This window comes from Camelus bactrianus, chromosome 19 (genome assembly GCF_048773025.1).
Source record: "Camelus bactrianus isolate YW-2024 breed Bactrian camel chromosome 19, ASM4877302v1, whole genome shotgun sequence".
Classification (NCBI taxonomy): domain Eukaryota; kingdom Metazoa; phylum Chordata; class Mammalia; order Artiodactyla; family Camelidae; genus Camelus; species Camelus bactrianus.
The window spans coordinates 22293136-22312124 of NC_133557.1; the positions used below are offsets into that span (position 1 = coordinate 22293136).

Below are 18989 nucleotides of genomic sequence, written 5' to 3' on the forward strand. Positions count from 1 at the left end.
CAACTCCAGAGCTGAAAAGATGGATGGTCAAGAGGCCAGCGCTGGCCACGCTCACCTGGGCAGCGCCATCCTGGAGCCAGGCAGGGCAGGTGTGTTGGACTGGGTGGGGAATGGAAAGCTGGCGCTTTGCCCAAAGGCAGTGGCCACTCTTCAGCTCCAGCTGACATGCGGAACACGTGATCAGAACACATGGTCCCACAAGGGCCACTGGGACCAGAGCTGCTGAATTTTCAAGAGAAACCCAAAATCAAAATCTGGAAGTGAAATCTGCTGGTTCTGAAGTATGAGTATCTAATTCAAAATTCTAAAAAACACTGTATTAGGAAAACAAACAGAAAGCCCACATCTATTTCCAAGTATCAGCCCTCGGGAGGCCAGTTTGAGATCTCCTGTCTCTTATGAAACACCCCCTTGCTCTAAGCTGCCCGTCGTGCTCCACTTTGTACTGAGACAAAGGCCACCCAAGGAAAGAAACAATCCCGGGTTTCACTCCATTTGCTGATGCAACTCTGTGTCTGAGAAGGGATGTGACTTGCTCGAAGCTGCAGAGTCCTCACTTCTCAGCTCCCAGCCAAAGCTGCCCCGTCCATCACTCCAGGAGAATTCGCTTTTCTCGTTGCAGGCCCTCAGGGTGCAGAACAGGCAGACACTGCGGTTTCCTATAAAAGTGTCCGCCTGTAGGAAGGCATCAAATCCTCGCTGTTGACGCCAAATATAGACTGAAGTGACAGCCCTCTCCTTAGAGTGATTTGTCCAGGATCCAAACACTGGCTTCAGTTAATCCAAGTAATCAGCCCTAAATCCCACTAGGATTCACTCCCGTCTTTTACAGTATTGAGTCTCCTGAAATTTGTAATTGAAAGGCACAAGGGTCTCTCTCTGGGAGGGACCCAATCTGGCCTGGTGAGGGCAAGCTCTGGGGCAGGCAGTTTGGGAGAAAAGGAGATTAAAAAAGAGAAGGGGTTCTGGTCTGCAATGGCAGGACTCAGGGGAGTCCCAAGCGTGGCTGTGAAAGTGGACGGCCTTCGAGAGAAGGGCACCCCCAAAGAAGCCTTTCATAGAGGTCAGAGTTTTCCAAAGTGAGGGGAAGGAAGGAAAGAAAGGAAGAAGGGAAGGAAAAGCAGGAAGAGGGTGAGATGGAGGAGGGAGGGAGGGGCAGGCATAGGGCAGGCCTACCTAGCGAAACAGGTCTGCGGGCCAATTCGGCCCAGGAAATGAGATTTCCCTGTCTGGGCAGCCCGACCTGCAGCTTCATAAAGATGGCCTGGACTCGTGAGAACCGGCTCACATCCCGGGACCTGACCCTCAGGTCCCCGTGCGTGGGCACAGCGGCTGCGCTGGCGTCTGTTCTGATTGGCCCGTTTGCGACCAGCGTGGATTCTGATTGGCCGGGAACCAGCGGGGCCACATGTTGCCTATTTGGAACTCCACTCCAGCTCCATCCCAGATCCCAGACCGGAACCGACCTTGCCAGCTGGGGTCGAGGATGACTCACTCCCCCGACCCACCCTGATCCCTGGGCACATGTGAGACCGGGAATCCTGGCATGACACCCAGAAGGCGGCCAGGAATGCCTGGAAAAAGAGTCATATTTTTCCACCATCACAGTGAAATGGGAACTGAGGATCCAAAATAAAGTGAAATACAATACAAAGATAGTTATTTTCCTGGCACACTTGAGGCGCAGATCTGCCATGCAACGTCGTAGGACTCATCTCTTCCCTGCAAGGGAATATATATTATTGCTCTCATTTTAGACAAGAAAACTAAGTTCTGAGTGGTAGCTCACTGAGCAGGGGTCGCTGCATCAAGGACCCTGACAGTATTGATGAGAACTGTCTTCCATGTGATACTCAAAGCTGTTGCTTGTAACTCTGGCCAGTGGAACCACCCCCACACCACCAGGGTTGGCCCCAAAGGAACCCACCACAGATCAAGGTATTTGTATTATAAATCGACTTTTAATAATAATAAAAAAAATCTATCACGAATTGAGAAGGTCTGTACAGTTTAAAGTAAACCAGTGCATGACGCCCTTGCCCTCAGGGGTAGGTCCTCTTGGTAGGTCCTCGTTTGCATCAGCGTCACCTCTGTCCAGCAACAAGCCCACCTCTTGCATTCTGGCGTGCCCAGTGGCAAGAGAAAGAACTACAGCCCCTGTGGGCACAGGGGGCCAAGATGCTGGTGGGGCTCCCAGCCTCCGGGACCACGGGAAGCCCATATCTGATCTCACCCATCAGCCAAGGGTGGAAAGACATGCCCTCCCTTCTGTCTCTGCTGAGACATTTCCTTGCTAGCACCCAGGAACTGGAGGAGACAAACTGCTGTGGGTGATGATCCTGTGTAGGTCCCTGTGCCCAGAAGGTGGGCAGGGTGGCTTCCTGTCTCTCTGGCTGGCTGAGAAGTCCCAAATGCCCTGCTCTGAGTTAATATCAAAAAAATAAATTACAGAAGCCACCATTCAGTGTTTCCCAGCAGCCTCCTGCCCACAGAGGTCAGACACTGGTGTGGGACAGCCTCTCAGGTGGGTAGTTCAACCCTCTCCAGCTCCCAGGCCTGGCCTCGCCGCCTGTCAAACCCTTCAAACAGACAAAGTAATTCATCCTAATACTGACCAACTGCTGGAGACGCAGGGCGGGTGGGAAAAGGAATCCTAGCTGACACCTGTAAGCCGTATCTTAAGACTCTAATATTAAAAAAGATGGAAGACTTATATTTTTTGAATTTTCAATAATTTAGTTTTTCTTTTTTTTCTTTTTTCTTTTTTTTTTAGTAGAACTGGGAAAAGCTGTCGATACTACATTTATGTTGGTCCCCTGTTAGACAATACAGCTTTCTTTGAAATTTTAAACGTCAAATATATAATCATTCAAACTGGAAGAAAAAAATCTTGACAATAACAATGACATTAAAACTCCAAAATAAACTGTAGAGATTTCACGCCATATAAATAAAGTCAGAGCGAATCTCAAGCCCGGGGCTGATGTCTCCAGTTCCAATGGCGCAGGTGTCAGACGGCGGTGTGGCTTCCTCTCGGTAACAGGTGGTGTGCCCTGTCCCTCCGTCTTTCCTGGCAGAGGCCTGGCTTTTCCGAGTCCACCAAGCAGGTTAGTACAGGGTTAGGGGTGAATCTGGAAGCTAAGGTGAGGAGGAGGAGGAGACACATGTGGTCGCCTGGAATGTGGACTTAGAAGGAAACCAATGGTTTCAAAAGTGCAGATTGAGCCGTCCCGAGGCAGCGGGGTCTGCAGGCCTCCAGCTGCAGTGACCACGACTTCTCCGCTGTGTCCTGGGGACTTGCGGGCAGGAGCCCAGGCCCTGGCTGCACCCATCAGTTCTGTGGGTCCCCAGCACCCCTCGGGCTTCTGGCAGAGAATGTGCCAGCCCAAGGCCGGTCAGCCAGCTCGTCCAAGAGTGAGGATACTGGCTGTCCTCACAGGACGCGATGGAGGCGGCCAGACAGAGCCCGAAGCAGGCGGGAGAGGAGGCCTCGGGCCAGCCATGGAGAAGGCTGCATGGCCCCCAGTGTCCTCCCAAATCCCGGCTCCAGAGGGCGCAGCCAAGCACCGGGCATCTCGGCATTCAGAGGTCTCCGTCCACGGGCGGCTGGCAGAGGCGGTAGAGCCTGGTGGATGGAGGAGAAGATGAGGAGGAGCCAGGCAGGCCGAGGCCTGTTATTACTGTTTCCGCATGTGATTTATGTGAACACATCATCCACACCCAGAAAACAAAACTCAACAGGTGTAAAAAGATGCAGAGTGAGAAAGACTGATGCCGCCCGTGCTTTCCCCGAGCAGTCTGGTCCCTCCTCCACAGGAGCCTCTGCTCATTCCAGACGGGCAAGAGTGTACAAATACAGATGCCGTGTCCTTGTGTGTTTGTGAATTAAGATGCGTGTGTGGGTGTGCGTGCATTTTTCCACACAAGTGGTGGCAAAGGAGACCCAGCACCCTGCCCTGGGAGCCTCTCACTTATGTATCCTGGGGGCCTCTCCTTGCAGCCCATGGGGAGCTGCCTCGGTTTTCTTTCTGCCCTGGGAGGATTCTGAGCACCACCCCTGAGTAATTAGTTGTCACTAATGAGTCTCAAGCAGGAGAGACATCAGATCTGCTGTGGGGACAATGACAGCAGGGGACCAGACAGGAGGCTGTGGCAGGGACATGGACAAAACAGGGAAGCAAGGAGGCGCAGTGATTAGGAGCGCGACCCCTGGGCCCAGACTGCCTGGGTTCGGAACCGCAGCTCTGCTGTTTGCTAGCTGTGTGACCTTGGACAAGATACTTAACCTCTCTGGGCCTCAGTGTCCCCACCTGCCAATTGGGGATAATCATAGATCCTTGCCCACAGGGTTGCTGCTTGGAACAAATGAGTTAATATAGGTAAAGAGACCAGAATGTTGCCTGGAGCAGGGCAAGCAACACATAAAAGTATTTATAAGTAACAAGGGCTAAGAGAGTGCATGCAAAAACACATCTAAGATCTGCAAGTCAGCTCCTCTATTGCTCCAGCACTTTCCTGGTTCTGCTGATGTCCTGTGGTTACGTTAGACATTATCCTTGCGCGACTGAGTGAAGGACACATGGAAGCTCTCTGTACTATTTTCACAACTTCTTGTGAGTCAAACTGTTTCAAAATAGAGTTATTTACAAATTGTGGGCAGATGCTGAAAACAAAGCAGGGCAGTATGGATGGAGAGAGAAGACGCACTAAAATGAGTCAGTCCTGGAAAGGGGGCCGCACACAGCCCCGTGAGAAGGTCTGACATCTGCGCAGAGAGGCTGTGAGGACAGGAAGCAGCAGATGGATGGAGAGCTCTGAGGGCGGCAGGGTGGCAGAGGAAGAGCAGTGGGTGAGCGGGTGGGGGGCTCACAACTGCTGCCCCATGGCTCACTCTGGGGGCCCTGTCTCACTTTCCCAGCCAAAGTGGGAGCTCTGGGAGGTGACAGACTGAGCTGTTTCTCACAGTGGAGTCCCCATAAATGAGAGGTGAAGCCCCATCTGAACATCAGGGGATACGCCTGGGGTCAGGCTGGGAGTCTGATGCCCAGGTCCTGGCCTTCAGGGAAGGGAGGAGAGAGAGGGGAAGGGTAGCCACTCACCGCGGTGCACCCTGGGGCATCTGATCCTTGACTCGGAGGTTTTTGGCCAGAATCTCCACCCTGGGGCCCTGGGAAGAAAGAGGGGTGAGGCCCGGGGCCTGCCTCTGCTCGGAGTTCAGGGCGCTTACAGAAGCATGTGGGTGCGGGTGGGGTGGGGTGGGAATAATGAGAGGCCCCAGAAGCTGCAATCAGATGGGAAGAAAGTCCAGGTCTAGGGCTGATGACCACCCAGTCCCCAGAGGCCCCTCCTTCCACCTGGGGGTGGGTCTACCTGGCCCTCAGCCCGCAGTGCCCGGGCCCCCTCACCTGCTTCCGCATGATGTCCGTGGCCTGCATGACGCACTTAGGCAGCAGCCCGTGGCTCCGCGCCAGGATGGCCGCCTGCTCCAGGGAGAGGCTCAGGGTGCTCCTGCCGGGGAGACGAGAGATGGCCTGAGTGAGTCAGGGACAACTTCCCGCCCCCCACAGCCTCCGAGACCCCACATGCCCAGAAACCCAGCGCTGCCCAGACCATCACAGCCTGGCAGGCCTCACATCCTGCTCTCTCCCCAGAAGAGCTCCTCCTGCTGCCCCCATAATGGCTGACTCACTCCCTCCCCTCCTATATCTTCCCTCCGAGAGGCCCCCAACCCCCTGCCCCTCCCCGCCCACCCAGCCAGTGGCTGTCACCCCCACACACAGCAGGTGTTTTACTGCTCTACCATTTGCACCCTCCAACACATCGGTGTCACACAGCAGGCACTCCTGCCTGTCTTGTCCTCCAGGACACTCCCTGAGCCCAGCTCAGATGTGGCACTAGGTCAGCATTTGCTGGAGGAATGAATAGAGGGACTCCCTTAATGCCTCCCGACTTGTCAGCGGAGCTTGAGATGGACACATCTGTTCATCCTTCACAGCTGCTCTGAACAATTAAACACTCCCTCTGAGCCAGACCTCTTGGATTCAGATCCAGTCTGCATAATTACTCTGTGACCCTCAACAGGTGACTTAACCTCTCTGGGCCTCAGTTTCCTTAACTGTACAACAGGAATAATAATAGCACACTACTGACATTTTGGGCCAAATTGGGGGAGGGGGGATCCTGTACACTGTAAGATATTTAGCAGCATCCCTGGTCTCTGATCACCAGGATGCTAGTGGTACCTCCCTCCCCCTAGCAGTGACAACCAAAATAGCCTCCAGGCATTGCCAGGTATTTCTGGGGGGGAAGAATGGCCCTCAGCTGCAAACCTTTGGACTGGTCCCTACCTTGCTGGCTTGCCGTGAGCAGGAAATGAGTTAATTTGTGTGGAATATTAACAACAGTGCCCAGTAAACAGTGAGCACTCAACAAACGTTCATGCTGTGTGCCAGGCACTGTCCTAAGTGCTGAAGGGCAGGATGGCAGGGAACAAAACAGGCCCCCACCCTCACAGAGCTGGCCTGTACCGGGCGTGGCGGAGAAAACCTCATACACAAGTGAAGTACATCATACAGTGGATGGCGGCGAGGGCTGCCAGGGACAACGGAGCAGGGGAGGTGCTGGCGGTGGGGAGAGGGTGCAATTTTAAATAGGGTGGTCAGGGAGGGCCTCAAAGAGAAGGCGACATCCACCCCCTGGGACGAGCAGCAGGGACAAAGGACAGAAGTGGGAGTGTCCGGTTCTGCCCCAATCAGTGGGAGGGATCATTACTGCTCCTGTGAATGGAGGTTCCAACAGAGCCAGGTCGCACAGACTCATTCACGCCACCCACAGGGTGAGAGAAACAGAAAGTTCCGCAGCCCTCGTAGGACCACCTCCTCCCAAGGTCCCATTTCACAGACAGACAAACTGAGGCCCACAGCAGGCCAAGGCCTGACCTGGGCTCAATAGGTAGTGGCAGAACCAGGATTCAAACCTGGCGTCCTGCCTCCTGTCCTGGGCCCCTAAACTGCCCAGAGGCCCACCCAGTCCCCTCCCCGCCCCAGGCAGCTCACCTCTGCATGCCTGTGCCACACATGGTGATCTGGCAGGCCCCCAGGCGGTAGCAGAGCTCAGAGGAGATAGGGATGAGGCCGGCGCCCAAGCTCCCACTGGTGCCGGGCTTGGGGTGCACGAAGGACTTCATGAGACGGCAAAGCTCGTCCAGGGCATTGATGGGGCGGATGAGCTGCAAGGCAGACACATGGACGGTCAGAGGAGGCCCCCTCCCTGGCCTTCCTCCCCACCATCACCCTCCAGTTCAGCTCCCTTACTGCAGCCGTCCTCCCGGCTCACCTCCCTGGGGTGACAGCCCCAGGAACTCTCCACAGCCCCTGCGGCTGCCCCATGGGCTGGCATTCGGCATTCATGATATATTTTAGGCCTAACCTTCTCATCTGATTCTTTTCACCAGTCCAGATGTGCCTACAGCAAAGCCTGAGCGAATGCCCTGCCCCCTCCTGTCCTCTGCAAGCAGCAGCACCTCCCCACGAACAGTCTTCCCTCCTGCCCCCACCCTTCCAGCAGCGCCTGTGCAGGCACAAAACGCAGCTTCACCAGTTCTTCCTGCTTCATCTTAGTGCTCCGCCAGCCAGACTATCAAACTCCCAACGGGCCGTGCCCAACCCTCCCCTCGGAGCCCCTAACCTCACAGCCCCGAGGCCAGGAACCCCAAACCACTGTCAAATTCAAGGCCTGATGGAGCCTGGAAGGAGGGGAAAGAGCACACGGGAGGCGCAGCCCCTGGAAGGCTGACTGCGACACGCAGGAATGTGGCCCAGACAGCCAGGTCTTTCCATTGCTCAAGAAAAGCAAGACGCCTCTGTTTCATGGGGAATCGTCTGACTTTCAAGTGCTGGCAACACACATGATCCAGCAATTCCACTTTGGGGCATATATCCAGAGAAAAGTCTAATTCAAAAAGACACATGCACCCCAGTGTTCATATCAGCACTGTTTACAATAGCCAACACATGAAATATACACACACATATGTGTACACACACACACACAATGGAATACTACTCAGCCGTAAAAAATAATAATGCCATTTGCAGCAACACAGATGGACCTAGAGATTAGCATACTACGTGAAGTAAGTCAGACAGAAAAACAAGTATCATATCACCTATATGGGAAATGTAAAAACACGAGACAAACAACTTATTTACAAAACAGAAATAGACTCACAGACATAGGTTACCAAAAGGGAAAGGGGGTAGGAGAGGGATAAATTGGGAGTTTGGGATTAGCAGATACAAACTACTATATATAAAATGGATAAACAACAAGGTCCTCCTGTAAAGTACAGGGAGCTATATTCAATATCCTATAATAAGCCATAATGGAAAAGAGTCTGGAAAAATATATATGTGTGTATATACGCGTATGTATATATGTGTATGTATGTGTATATATATATAACTGAATCACTTTGCTGTACACCAGAAACTAACACAACATTGTAAATCAACTATACTTCAATTAAAAAAAAATTGTTGGCAACAAATTGAAAACAAAACAAAAATAATACTGCATGGCTGCATCTGATGTGGGGCTCCAGCCCCAGAGAAGTGCTGTGATGAACACGCGAGATGTGGAAGGCACAGGTGAGTGGGTGCCAGCAAGAGTACATCACCTAAGGAATTCCAAAGCAGGTGGGGAAGAAGCTGGAAATTCTAGAATAAGGAGGAAGTTATCCCAGGAGACTTCCTGGAGGAGGGACTGCAGAAACCCCCAGGGCTTCTCTGCCAGGATTCCAGGTGGGATGCAACCCTGGGCCCTGTCTGACCCCACGAACCCCCAGCCTTGCCCAAGCTCCACAGCAGGGAAGGGAAGAGAGGACACACCTGGTCTATCTTCACGGCTGTGGTGCTGGCGTCCGTGGGCAGGTTAGACCGTTCCAGGTAAAACGCCCTGAAAGAGGAAGATGAGGCTGAGGGTGGGGCGGCTACACCCACCACCTCCCTAGCCCCCGCCCCACTGCAGCTGCAATCTCTCTGCCCTCTGACGACGTGCAGAAAGAAATCACTGAGAGCAGCTGGTGCAGCCTCCACGCCCACAGTCCCCTGTCCCTCCAGTGATCCCAGGGGAAGAAGAGGCCCCCCAGGCAGTCCTCAAGCGCCCCTTCCGGGATGCCTGTCGGAACCAGCGCCCAACACCCCCGCTCTCCTCCCCGTCCCGCTGTGTCTCTCCTCTGAGCGCCCTCATCACTTGACATGCTATTCTGGTCTGTTTACTGGTTTATTGTTCATCTCCCCTTCTAGAACAGCACTCAGCAACTTCTTCTGTAAAGGGCCGAATAGTAAATGTTTTATGCTATGCGGACCTATCTCTGTAGAGATGCTACAAAAGCAGCCACAGACAGTACGTACATGGATGAACGTGGCTGTGTGCTAATAAAACTTTACGGACAAATTAGTGGGCAGGCCAGACCACCGCTGCTCTAGAACCTACACGCCACGAAGAATAAGCTTTGTTTGGTTACTGCTGACTCCCAAGCAAGCACCCAGAACAGAGCCTGGACCACGGACGGTCTCAACTGACAGGTGCTGAAAGAAGGAAGGCCTGAAGAACGAATGATCACAGAGGTAGTATTTAAAATATTCAAAACACAGCACAGAACAGACTGATGGCATCATCGATCCAAAGAGAGGCCTGTAATAATACAGCTGCATGTTTTCCCTGAACAGACAAACGAAAGCATCATTCTCCCATTTCTGAACGGTGAAGCCGAGCCCCAAGACAGTAAAACCCTTACCACACCCTGAATTCCCCGCCTCCTCATACTCAGCCTACATTTTCCACAGAGGGAGGAGGTGATGCAGAAGTAGGAAGGGGTCAGGGTAGGGGCGGCAGCAGTGCGAGCTGCTGCCCTGGGCCCGAGGCTTCCTCCTGTCAGATGCGGACCTGACTCTCCTCTTCTCTCTGTGCGTCTCCTCTAGCAGGGCCACACCCCTCACTCACAGGCTCAAGAATCCCAGGACCCCTGTCCCGCTCCCACCCCCGTGCAGAACGGCACAGGCAGCTCCTCTCAGTTGGCAGCCAAGCAGACCCAGTTCAAAGCTCTGCTCAGCCACTAGCTGTGTGACTTGGGCAAGCTGGGTGTGCTCTCTGGGCCTCAGTTTCCTCATCTGCAAAGTGGGTTAGAATGGCCACTGGTGACTGTCATGAGAACCTGATGAGCTTGTGCAGGCAGAGGGCTTGGCACACATAGGTGCTCAAGAAAGGGCATTCTGCAACCCCTTGCATGCTAACGCGTACCCCCCAGGGCAGTGTCCAGAACCCCTAGCACGTAGCCCACATACATACCTGAGTTTGCGGTAATACTGCTGAACCTTCTCCAGCGACTGAGCGTTGATCTCCTGCTGCAAATCTTCCGCAGCCTGGCTGCCTGGAGGAGGTGGCCCCTCCACGTTCTCCAGAGCTGTGAAGGAAAAAGAGTGGGACAGGTGGTTGGCTTCCGGTATGCACGGCCGTCCCCAGGGCACCCCACGCAGCACCCCACGGCACTCACCTTTCGTGAAGAGCACAGTGTGCAGCCTCAGGCTGGCCCCACTCTCCAGGCGGGAGGGCAGCTTGGAGAAGTGGTAGCTGTCGAGGTAGAAGACGACCTTCAGCGCCTGCCGGCTGCCCTCGACGTGGTAGAAGACGTTGGTGTCTGCGGGGGGACAGGGTGGGGCGGGGGTCTCACCACTGGGGTTGGAGAGGGGCCGTGCCTTTGTGGGGGCAGCTTTAAACCTTCCTACAAACCTCCACTGTGAAGTCCTGGGACCTCCCTGTCCGCCCACCCCCCAGAGGCACCTCAGGCAGCCCTGTCCTCCCACACTCACAAGAGCAGCCTCCCTTTCCACCTCCCTCAGCAGTTTGTTGAACCCTCAGACGTGACATTGATTCTGCCCAGCTGGAGAGTTGTCAGTTTATCTTCAGACCCTCACCAGTGCTCCTTGTACCCCTCACCTGGTAGCCCAGGGTCTCTCCCTGGCAAAAGCTGCCCTCAAGCAGGACCTGAATCTTATTTACTCCCTAGGGGAGAGTTCATGGCAGGGGTGGCACTAACACCCCATCCTGCATCCATGGCAGGCATCACTAATCGACCAGTAGTTCTCCCTGAGCTCAACTTGGCCTACAGGCAGGCAGCCACTGCCCGCCAATTCCAATTGGTACCTGAAACGAAACCTGTTGCCCTTCTAGACTCTAATCTACACATTCTCAACAGGGTGCATTCATCCCCAAGGAGGTGAAAATTGGGTCTTGTGGGGAAGGCAAAAAAATTTTCTCTTTTTATATATAAAGCACAGATCTATGTATACAGTACACAAATAGATATATAGTATATCCACGATATTAAAATTTCATGCAGTGATAATTAGGGAAAATTACCTAAACAGTTCCTTATAAAGGTAATAATAATAATAATGATAATAATGATAATAATGATAATAATAATAATAATAATAATAATAATAATAATAATAATAATAAATAGAGCAATGGTTCTCAAACTAGCATGCTTCAAAATCACCTGAAGGGTTGGCTAATACACAGATTTCTGAGCTCTCCTTCCAGTTTCAGATTCAGCAGGTTTGGGGTGGGGCCTGAGAAGCAGGCTTTCCAACAAGCTCCCAAGTGCTGCTGGGGCAGGGAGCACTCTCAGAGAACCAGGGCTCTAGAACTGAGTCCAGCGGTTCTCAGGCCTGGCTGCACATCAAAGTCATCTGGAAAGCTTTTCTAGAATCCCATGCCCAAGAGCCACCCCACAGACTAAATCCGAATCACCAGGGCTGGGACTGGGACTGGGGCATCAGTATCTAAAAAGTTTCCTCGGTGATTCCAGCACAGCCAGGGCTGAGACCCACTAGGCTAGACTGTGAGCTCCAGGAGGGCAGAAACCATGGCTGTATTTCTCTCCACTGCGGCCCCAGGACCTAAAACTGTGCCTGACACATATCATGGGCTCGTAATTATGGATATGTGAATAGATGGATGAGTGGGCGGGAGGATGGGTAGATGGATAGATGGTGGATGGATGAATGATGGGTGGTAGATGGATGGGTGAATGGGTGGTGGATGGATGAATGATGGGTGGTGGATGGACGGGTGAATGGGTAGATGGATGGATGGTGCATGTATGAATGATGGGTGGTAAATGGAGGGGTGAATGGGTGGGTAGATGGGTGGTAGATAGATGGGTGAATGGGTAGATGGATGGATGGTAGATAGATGAGTAAATGGATGAGTGGATGAATGGGTGGGAGGGAGAAAGAAAGGAAAGAAGAAACTTAATTATGGTGTAAGTTCTTAGAAAATCTTAACAAGTCTCCATCCCAAAGAGAGACACCTCTTGGAGTTTTCATAGGAACCAGGTCTGGCTGCTGTTCCCTTTTAAGCACCTTTGGAGATGGCTGGGTTTATATAAAAGGAGCCCCTCTTTTTCCATGTACGTTGGGAGCATGAGGTTTGAAAGTGCTGGGTCCTAGGTCAACCTTAGGCAGCTGGCCTGGTAGTGGGGGAAGGACGGGGTGACCCCAGGGCAGTCCCTTCCACCCCAGAACTCCAACTCTCACGGTGGGGGTGGGAGGAAGCACTCACTGGCCACGTAGTTCTCGTCCAGCTGCTTAAAGGAGAAGGTGACACTGTCCAGCTCTGAGAGGGTCACCCAGATGTCCTCCAGCATGGTCCGTTCCTCCTTCTGCAGGAGGAAGACAGGGCGGAGGAGTCTCAGGTGCCAGCCCTGCCCCAGGGTTTCACTTCAAGATGCTGTGATTCAACTCTAGTTGACACACCAGGGCTGTGGCCCCACCAGGTGTGAGGTCTGCAGTGGGCTCTCCAGGGCTGCTCGTGAGGCTGTGTTTGCTCCAGGCTTGCCCTGTCCCTCCCCAGGTCAGAGCCCATCTCTGCTCTCATGTGCTAGGTGGTCCTCTTACCCGGACCATCCCACCAATCCCACTTAACCATTCAAACCTAACAGGCCCAAATAAACGACCTCATCTTCCTCCTCAACCTCCTCCAGCAGCTGCATCTCAGCAAAGGGCACCAGCTGCCCAGGCCCCAAACCCTTAAGGCTTCAACTGCTCCCTCCCCTCCCCATCACCTCGGGCCACCCTGCTCCCCACCCCCAGTGCAAGACACCATCACCTCCCCAGGAGGATCACACCAGCCTCCTCCCAGGTCTCCCTCTCCCTACCTCCCCAAAACCAAGGGCAGTCAGAAACAAAACCAGAGATGCAGAGAGAGAGGACAGCAGCCTAGGGCAGGCTGCCAGGGTTCCCCTGTGACTCTAAGTTATCTTTTAAAAACAACTTGAACTGTATTACTCATCTGCCTCAAAGCCTCTGAACCCTCCCTCTGCTCCCAGAATAAAGTTCCAGGCCCTGCAGATGTGACCCTACCAATCTCATTCCCCAAGTCCCCCTGGCCTGCTCCCATCCAGCCACACTGGTCTCTGTTCAGGACCTTTGCACATGCTGTTCCCTCTGCCCAGCACACTCTGCCTCAGACCATTTACCAAGCTACTTCAAACTCAGGTCTCAGCTCAAACATCACCTCTATGTCACTTCCTCAGAGGGGCCATCTCTGATGACTTTAATCCAAAGAAACTCAATCACCATCTAAATCTTCTGCATAACCCCCTTCTGTCCAGCTCTCCCCATCTTCAGTCCTTTCTTGTTCCCAATCTACTTCCCGCAACTAGGAAGTCAGCTTCAGACCCCCAACACCAAGCTTGGAGTCTGCATATCCTGGCGACTGGGGGATTAATGCACTGGACCCCAGTGTCCTCAGCTGAGAAGTGAGGGTCAGGTGTTGGGTTCCTGGAACCAAGTGAGAAGGGGTCACCTTCCCACCAGGCAGGCACCTGTTTGCAACATCGGACAGCAGAGGGCGCACCGAGGCCACACTTTCCCAACCCACCAGCAGCTGTGGCTGCCAGTCCCGCCTGGAAAAATGTCTAGGAGGATCAGGGCTGCCAAGGGGAGGGGAGCTCCAGCCTTGGGCATGGGCGGACGTGCAAACAGCACAGAACAAGCGCTGCTGCTGGCTGTATTTCTGGAGGGGGCATCAGCTCTGGGCACCCTCAACCCAAAATGCTGAGTTGTGGTCTCTGCCTCCCTGGGAGCCGGCAGAAGAACCCACCTGGATTCTGAGCCCTGGGATAGATGGACAAGGCACTCAGGGATAAAGGAGGAATACAGAGAAAGCAGGGAAGCCTTGGGGTCACCCGGCCTACAGTCAGACTCCCAGGGTTCACACCGGCTGAATGGCCTCAGTGTTCTCATCCGTAACAAGTGGGTGGTAAAGGACCTGCCTCGGGCTACCACAAGGATGAAATAAGATGCCATTTGCACCAAAGAAGCTCACCTGGATTATAACAGAAGCCTGCTCACTGGTCTCCCAGCTTCCGCCCTTGCCCCTCTACAGTCTTCCCCACCCGACATAACAGATGAACTTCTACATGTCAAAGTCAGATCCTGTCCCTCTTCTGCTCAAAACCCTCCCCTGACCCCCACCCACTCGGAGTAACAGCCAAAGTCCTACACCAGCCTGCAAGACCCCACACAGTCAGACCCTAATTAATTCTCAGGACTCACTGCCCCCACCCTCCCCTGGCTCGCTCTGTTCTAGTCACATTGGGCACCTCACTGAATCTCAAGCAATGAGAGCTAGCTCCTGCCTCAGGGCCTTTGCACCTGCTATCCTCTCTGCCTGGAAGCCTCCTCCCCAGTGTCCTCATGGCTCACTCCCTCCCTTCCCTCGGTTCTTAGATCAGATGTCACCTTCTCAGTGAGGCCTTCATTGGCCACCTTATTGAAACATTCAACTGTCACCACCCCAGACCTTCCTGCCCCCTTCCCTGCTTAGTTCTTCTCCTTAGCCCTTACCACTGCATATAAGGGTTTCTCAGCTGCAGCACTACAGACACCTGGGGCCAGAAAATTCTCTGCTGGGTGTGGGGAGCATCCTGGGTGTTGCAGGATGTTCAGCAGCATCCCTAGCCTCTGCACACTAGATGCCAGCAGTACCTCCTCTCCCTCAAGTGGGACAACCTAAAATGTCTCCAGACATTGCTGAGTGCCCCCTGGGGGCAAAACTGCCCTGAGGAGAACCACTGGTCTACACCATTCCTTTTCCCTATTTGTTTATGTCTGTCTCCCAGAACCAGGATGCCAGGTTCCCGAGTACAAGAGCTCTCTGCTCTGTCCACCGCCGGGTCCCCAGTGCCTGTAACAGCGGCACACAGTAGGTGCTCGGTAACTGGCTGCGGAATGAATGAGCGAGGGGAGTGGGAGCCGGAGCCAGACCCCCTCTGGCCCGTGCTCCGGGCGGGCGCCTCCTCCCCGCCCCCCACTCACCACGGCCGGCGAGAGCAGGGACTGGCAGTGCAGGAGGACGCCAGTGGCCGCCACCTGCTCCAGCCACTTGCGGCTGGCGTCCCGGCTGCTCTCCTCGTACTCGCCGTTGTTGTTGTAGCGGTAGCTCAGGGCGGCCAGCAGCTGCTCAGAGAAGGCGCACACGGCGGCCACCAGGGCCTGGCAGAAGATGCTGTCCCTCCGCAGCTGCAGCTCCGTGTCTGCGGGCACAGGGGCAGGGCCGCGCTGGGCTGGGGCTCCTGTGCGCTCGAGGGCCCGCGCCCAGAGCTGGGGGCCCAGCACGACCCCTAGCCCCGACCCAACCACCCATCTGGGGCCAACTTGCAAAAATTAATTCATCCCAAACACCAAAAGCCAACTTCACAAAAGTCAACTCTCCAAACGCAAAAATTTGCTGAAAAACTCAATTCTCCCAATAACCCATCTGCCTATTTAAAAAAAAAATTTGTGATGTTCTGAAGGCTCTCCCCAAAACCTCACCTCACCCTTGGCTGTTTCTCCATTCGTTAGGAAATTTCTCGGCCTTGATTGAGCATGACAGTGACATCAAATTCCACGTTTTAAGAAATGCAGTTGACCGTTTTCTCTATTTTTGAGAAATGTGCCTTCTGCTGTCCCCCGCACCCCCACTTCCCTGCCCCCTGCTTGTGACGTGATTCGCAGAATTGGCCAATTTCAGGCAATCAGTCATTCAGGGTCCTAATCTTTTGGAAAGGATTATTTCTGATGACTGGCTCTGGCTAGTGGGTTTTCAGTGACCAGTCTGACCTCGATCCTATTCCAGCTGCACCTTGGCTGAGAACTTCCAGAAGGATGGGAGGGACAGAGAACACCTCGAGATTCCCTGAGCCCACTACTGTCAGCCCATCCTCCCCACTGCCTGCTGGGTGGGAAGCCCCAGGCAGCGGCTGAAGGCTCTACCAGCAAAGAGCCTCCCTGATCACTGGGGCTCCAGCCTGTGTCCTCGTCAAGCCAGCCCAGGCCTGGAAGGGGGCAAAAGACAGTGCTCCTGGCTCCAGGGCCCTGAGACTTGTCCCCTGGACACAAGCAGACGAAGCAAGGTCTAAGTAGCTCTTGGAGGGGCCAGAGGCCACAATGTTACCTCCTCCGTGCCGGCCCCAATGACCATGGGAAAGTCAAGCTTGGCCAGCAAAAGAGGCTCCCCCAGGCCACAGTCATGAGCACCCAACACTGCCAGGGTCGCATCCCCCGGATCCACCGGGAGTGTGCAAATCGCAGACAGCAGCCCCTGCAGAGCCCTCACCTGTGCACTTCAGCAAGGCCAGGAGCAGCTGGTTCTTTCCATCTGGAAGGATAAGGAATGGAGAAAGGAGATGGGCTGAGGGGAGACAGCAGAGGGAGCGCGCAGAGCCAGGCCCTCCCCGCAGCCTGAGCGCTCTGGCCCCTCCGTCGTGCAGCTCTGGGTCCACTCCATCGAGTTCCAGGAAGCTTTGATTGAATGCAGGGCAGATTCCAGAGGCCCCCAGATATCCAGGGGATGAACCCCAACAGTTAGCTGCACCCCAACTGTTCATATACACCCACCACACAGAGACTGAAACCAGCCCCTCCAACTCCTGGGCCAGAGCCCCCAGCCCACACCTACACCTGCACGTGGGCACACGATCACACGTGAGCATACAGATGTGTGGGCGCACACTCAGACCGCGTCCACTCACAAGCGTACTCAGGTGCTTACTCACCCCCTACAAGGCCAAGCCCTGCCCACGCGCACACAAAGCTCAGACCTTCCACACACACACCTAGCATCCTGGGCTCCTTCCTTCAAATAAAGGCTCTGAGGCCCAGAAGGGGCATAAAAGAAAACTCTGAAAGGCCTCTGGGTTTGGCCTCTTGTGATACAGTCTGTCCTGGGGAGGCACTGACATGCAGGGCTGGGTGTGGTAATAACAACAGTGTACACTTACTGAGGACCCACTGTGTGCCAGGCACTGTACTGAGAGCCTTATTTGTCTTGACTCATTCAATCCTCACAACCACACATGAGGGAGGTAGCCCTATGAACCCATTTTACACACGAAGAGACTGAGGCACAGAGAAGTCAAGGAACTTGCCAAGATCACATAGCCAATAGGTGGGAGAGCTGGGGTTCGAGCACTGGCCATCTGGCTCCAGGCTCCATGCTCTTAACCAAATAAAGTTTTGGAAAACAGGACAGCTCAGGGCCAACACAGACTTTCAACTCAGAGGGTGCTGTTCCTGGGGTCATGGCCCTGAGGCCTAGCACCTCCTGTTGTCCTAGACAAATGCCTCCCTGGTCTGTGGTCCCAGACTCAAATCTGCCAAGAGCCAGGCCGGTAACGTAAGACGCACGAAGCAGCCCCCAGGCTGCAGGGCGGGGTGGGGACTATGTGGACTGGAAGACACTCCTCCCCATCTAGAGATGGCGGCCACCACTCATCTCCAGCCACATGTGAACTGCAGGTCTGCTATTGCCAGGTTTTCTGAATGTTCAAGAATAATCAGAAACTGAGACTTTTACATGGGATCTTGGATTACAAAAGCTGGCAGCACATTCACATTTTTTAATGCTGTTGCATTAGAACCTACCTGTGAGCCCAGGTCTGATTAGGGAACCCCCTCCCCGCCTCAACTTGTAACCTTGATAATAAACAAAAGGAACTGAACTAAATCCACAATTTTGGAAGCAAAAAAGGGGTAAGTTCAGTCTCCTCCGCCTCCTGACTGCGAGGAAGCCCCAGGCACCCAAAATCAGCAGTTCTTTGATCAAATGTGTACAGTCCCGGGGCCCTGACACAGCTGAGAAAGGGGCCCTCCCTCTTCCTGTCCCCTCCCTGGGCACGGAGGGACATGGAGCCTGGGGATGGACCCATTCCTGATCCAACCATGTCCCGCGTTAAGTGCCAAAGGCCACAAAACATCCATGTTACACCCTTCCCTGCCCTACTGACCTTCCACATATCTCTGAATGTTGTCCACCAGGGTCTTGATGGAATTGGGGAGGTTCCAGGGGTCCTCCTGGATGCTGATCTGGATCAAGCTCCGGCCACGGACTGTACACTCCTCTTTCTGTTTGAACTCTGGGGCAGGAAAGTGACAGTTAGGCAGTTGTGGGAAATGGGTGGCACAAAGGTCCCAACACTAGATTCCAAAGCTCAGAATCCTAGACCAAGGATGCTAGCAGGACTCTTGGGTATTATTTGGTCCATGGAAGGTACAATGAACTGGTAGGATACTCACCATGCATTTGCCTTCCATGGACCAAACGTCACCCCTTTTCTGCTCACCTTGCAAGCTGTGGTCCATGGGGAAATGCTTGGTCTCTTCAAAAGCCCTGCTCATGACAGGTCCCTTGAGGAGCGCGTGGATAGAGTCCACCTGGGTGGTAGGAAGCTCTGGTTAGTTTGGCCCCCAGAGCTCTCACAGCCCCTCCCATGCCAGGGGAAGAACTCAAGGTCAGGCTAGGGTTGGGACAAAGGTCCTACCTGGTTAAAGAGATGCTCCAGGCAGCCGTGAAGCTTGTCCTGTTTGTCTGACGGGATCCTCATGTCACAGGGCAGCTCGTCCCCTGGCAGAAGGAAGAAACCACTGCCATCAACT

General features: G+C 54.0%; 1 protein-coding gene across 1 annotated transcript in view; it reads right to left on the reverse strand.

Annotated features, from left to right (window-relative positions):
• Nucleotides 1-1941: 1941 nt before the first annotated feature.
• The window catches only part of PREX1 (phosphatidylinositol-3,4,5-trisphosphate dependent Rac exchange factor 1), a 175674-nt gene continuing 158626 nt past the window's right edge, over nt 1942-18989 (reverse strand). Inside the window, exons 28-40 of the mRNA XM_074347397.1 lie at nt 18875-18957; nt 18677-18767; nt 18341-18469; nt 16672-16713; nt 15390-15607; nt 12631-12730; nt 10556-10699; nt 10351-10465; nt 8889-8955; nt 7056-7228; nt 5406-5508; nt 5100-5167; nt 1942-3625 (exon numbers count right to left, since the gene is read on the reverse strand). Coding sequence (XP_074203498.1) covers nt 3583-3625; nt 5100-5167; nt 5406-5508; nt 7056-7228; nt 8889-8955; nt 10351-10465; nt 10556-10699; nt 12631-12730; nt 15390-15607; nt 16672-16713; nt 18341-18469; nt 18677-18767; nt 18875-18957 — 1376 coding nt within the window. The 3' untranslated portion in view covers nt 1942-3582. The remainder of the gene's footprint in view (nt 3626-5099; nt 5168-5405; nt 5509-7055; nt 7229-8888; nt 8956-10350; nt 10466-10555; nt 10700-12630; nt 12731-15389; nt 15608-16671; nt 16714-18340; nt 18470-18676; nt 18768-18874; nt 18958-18989) is intronic.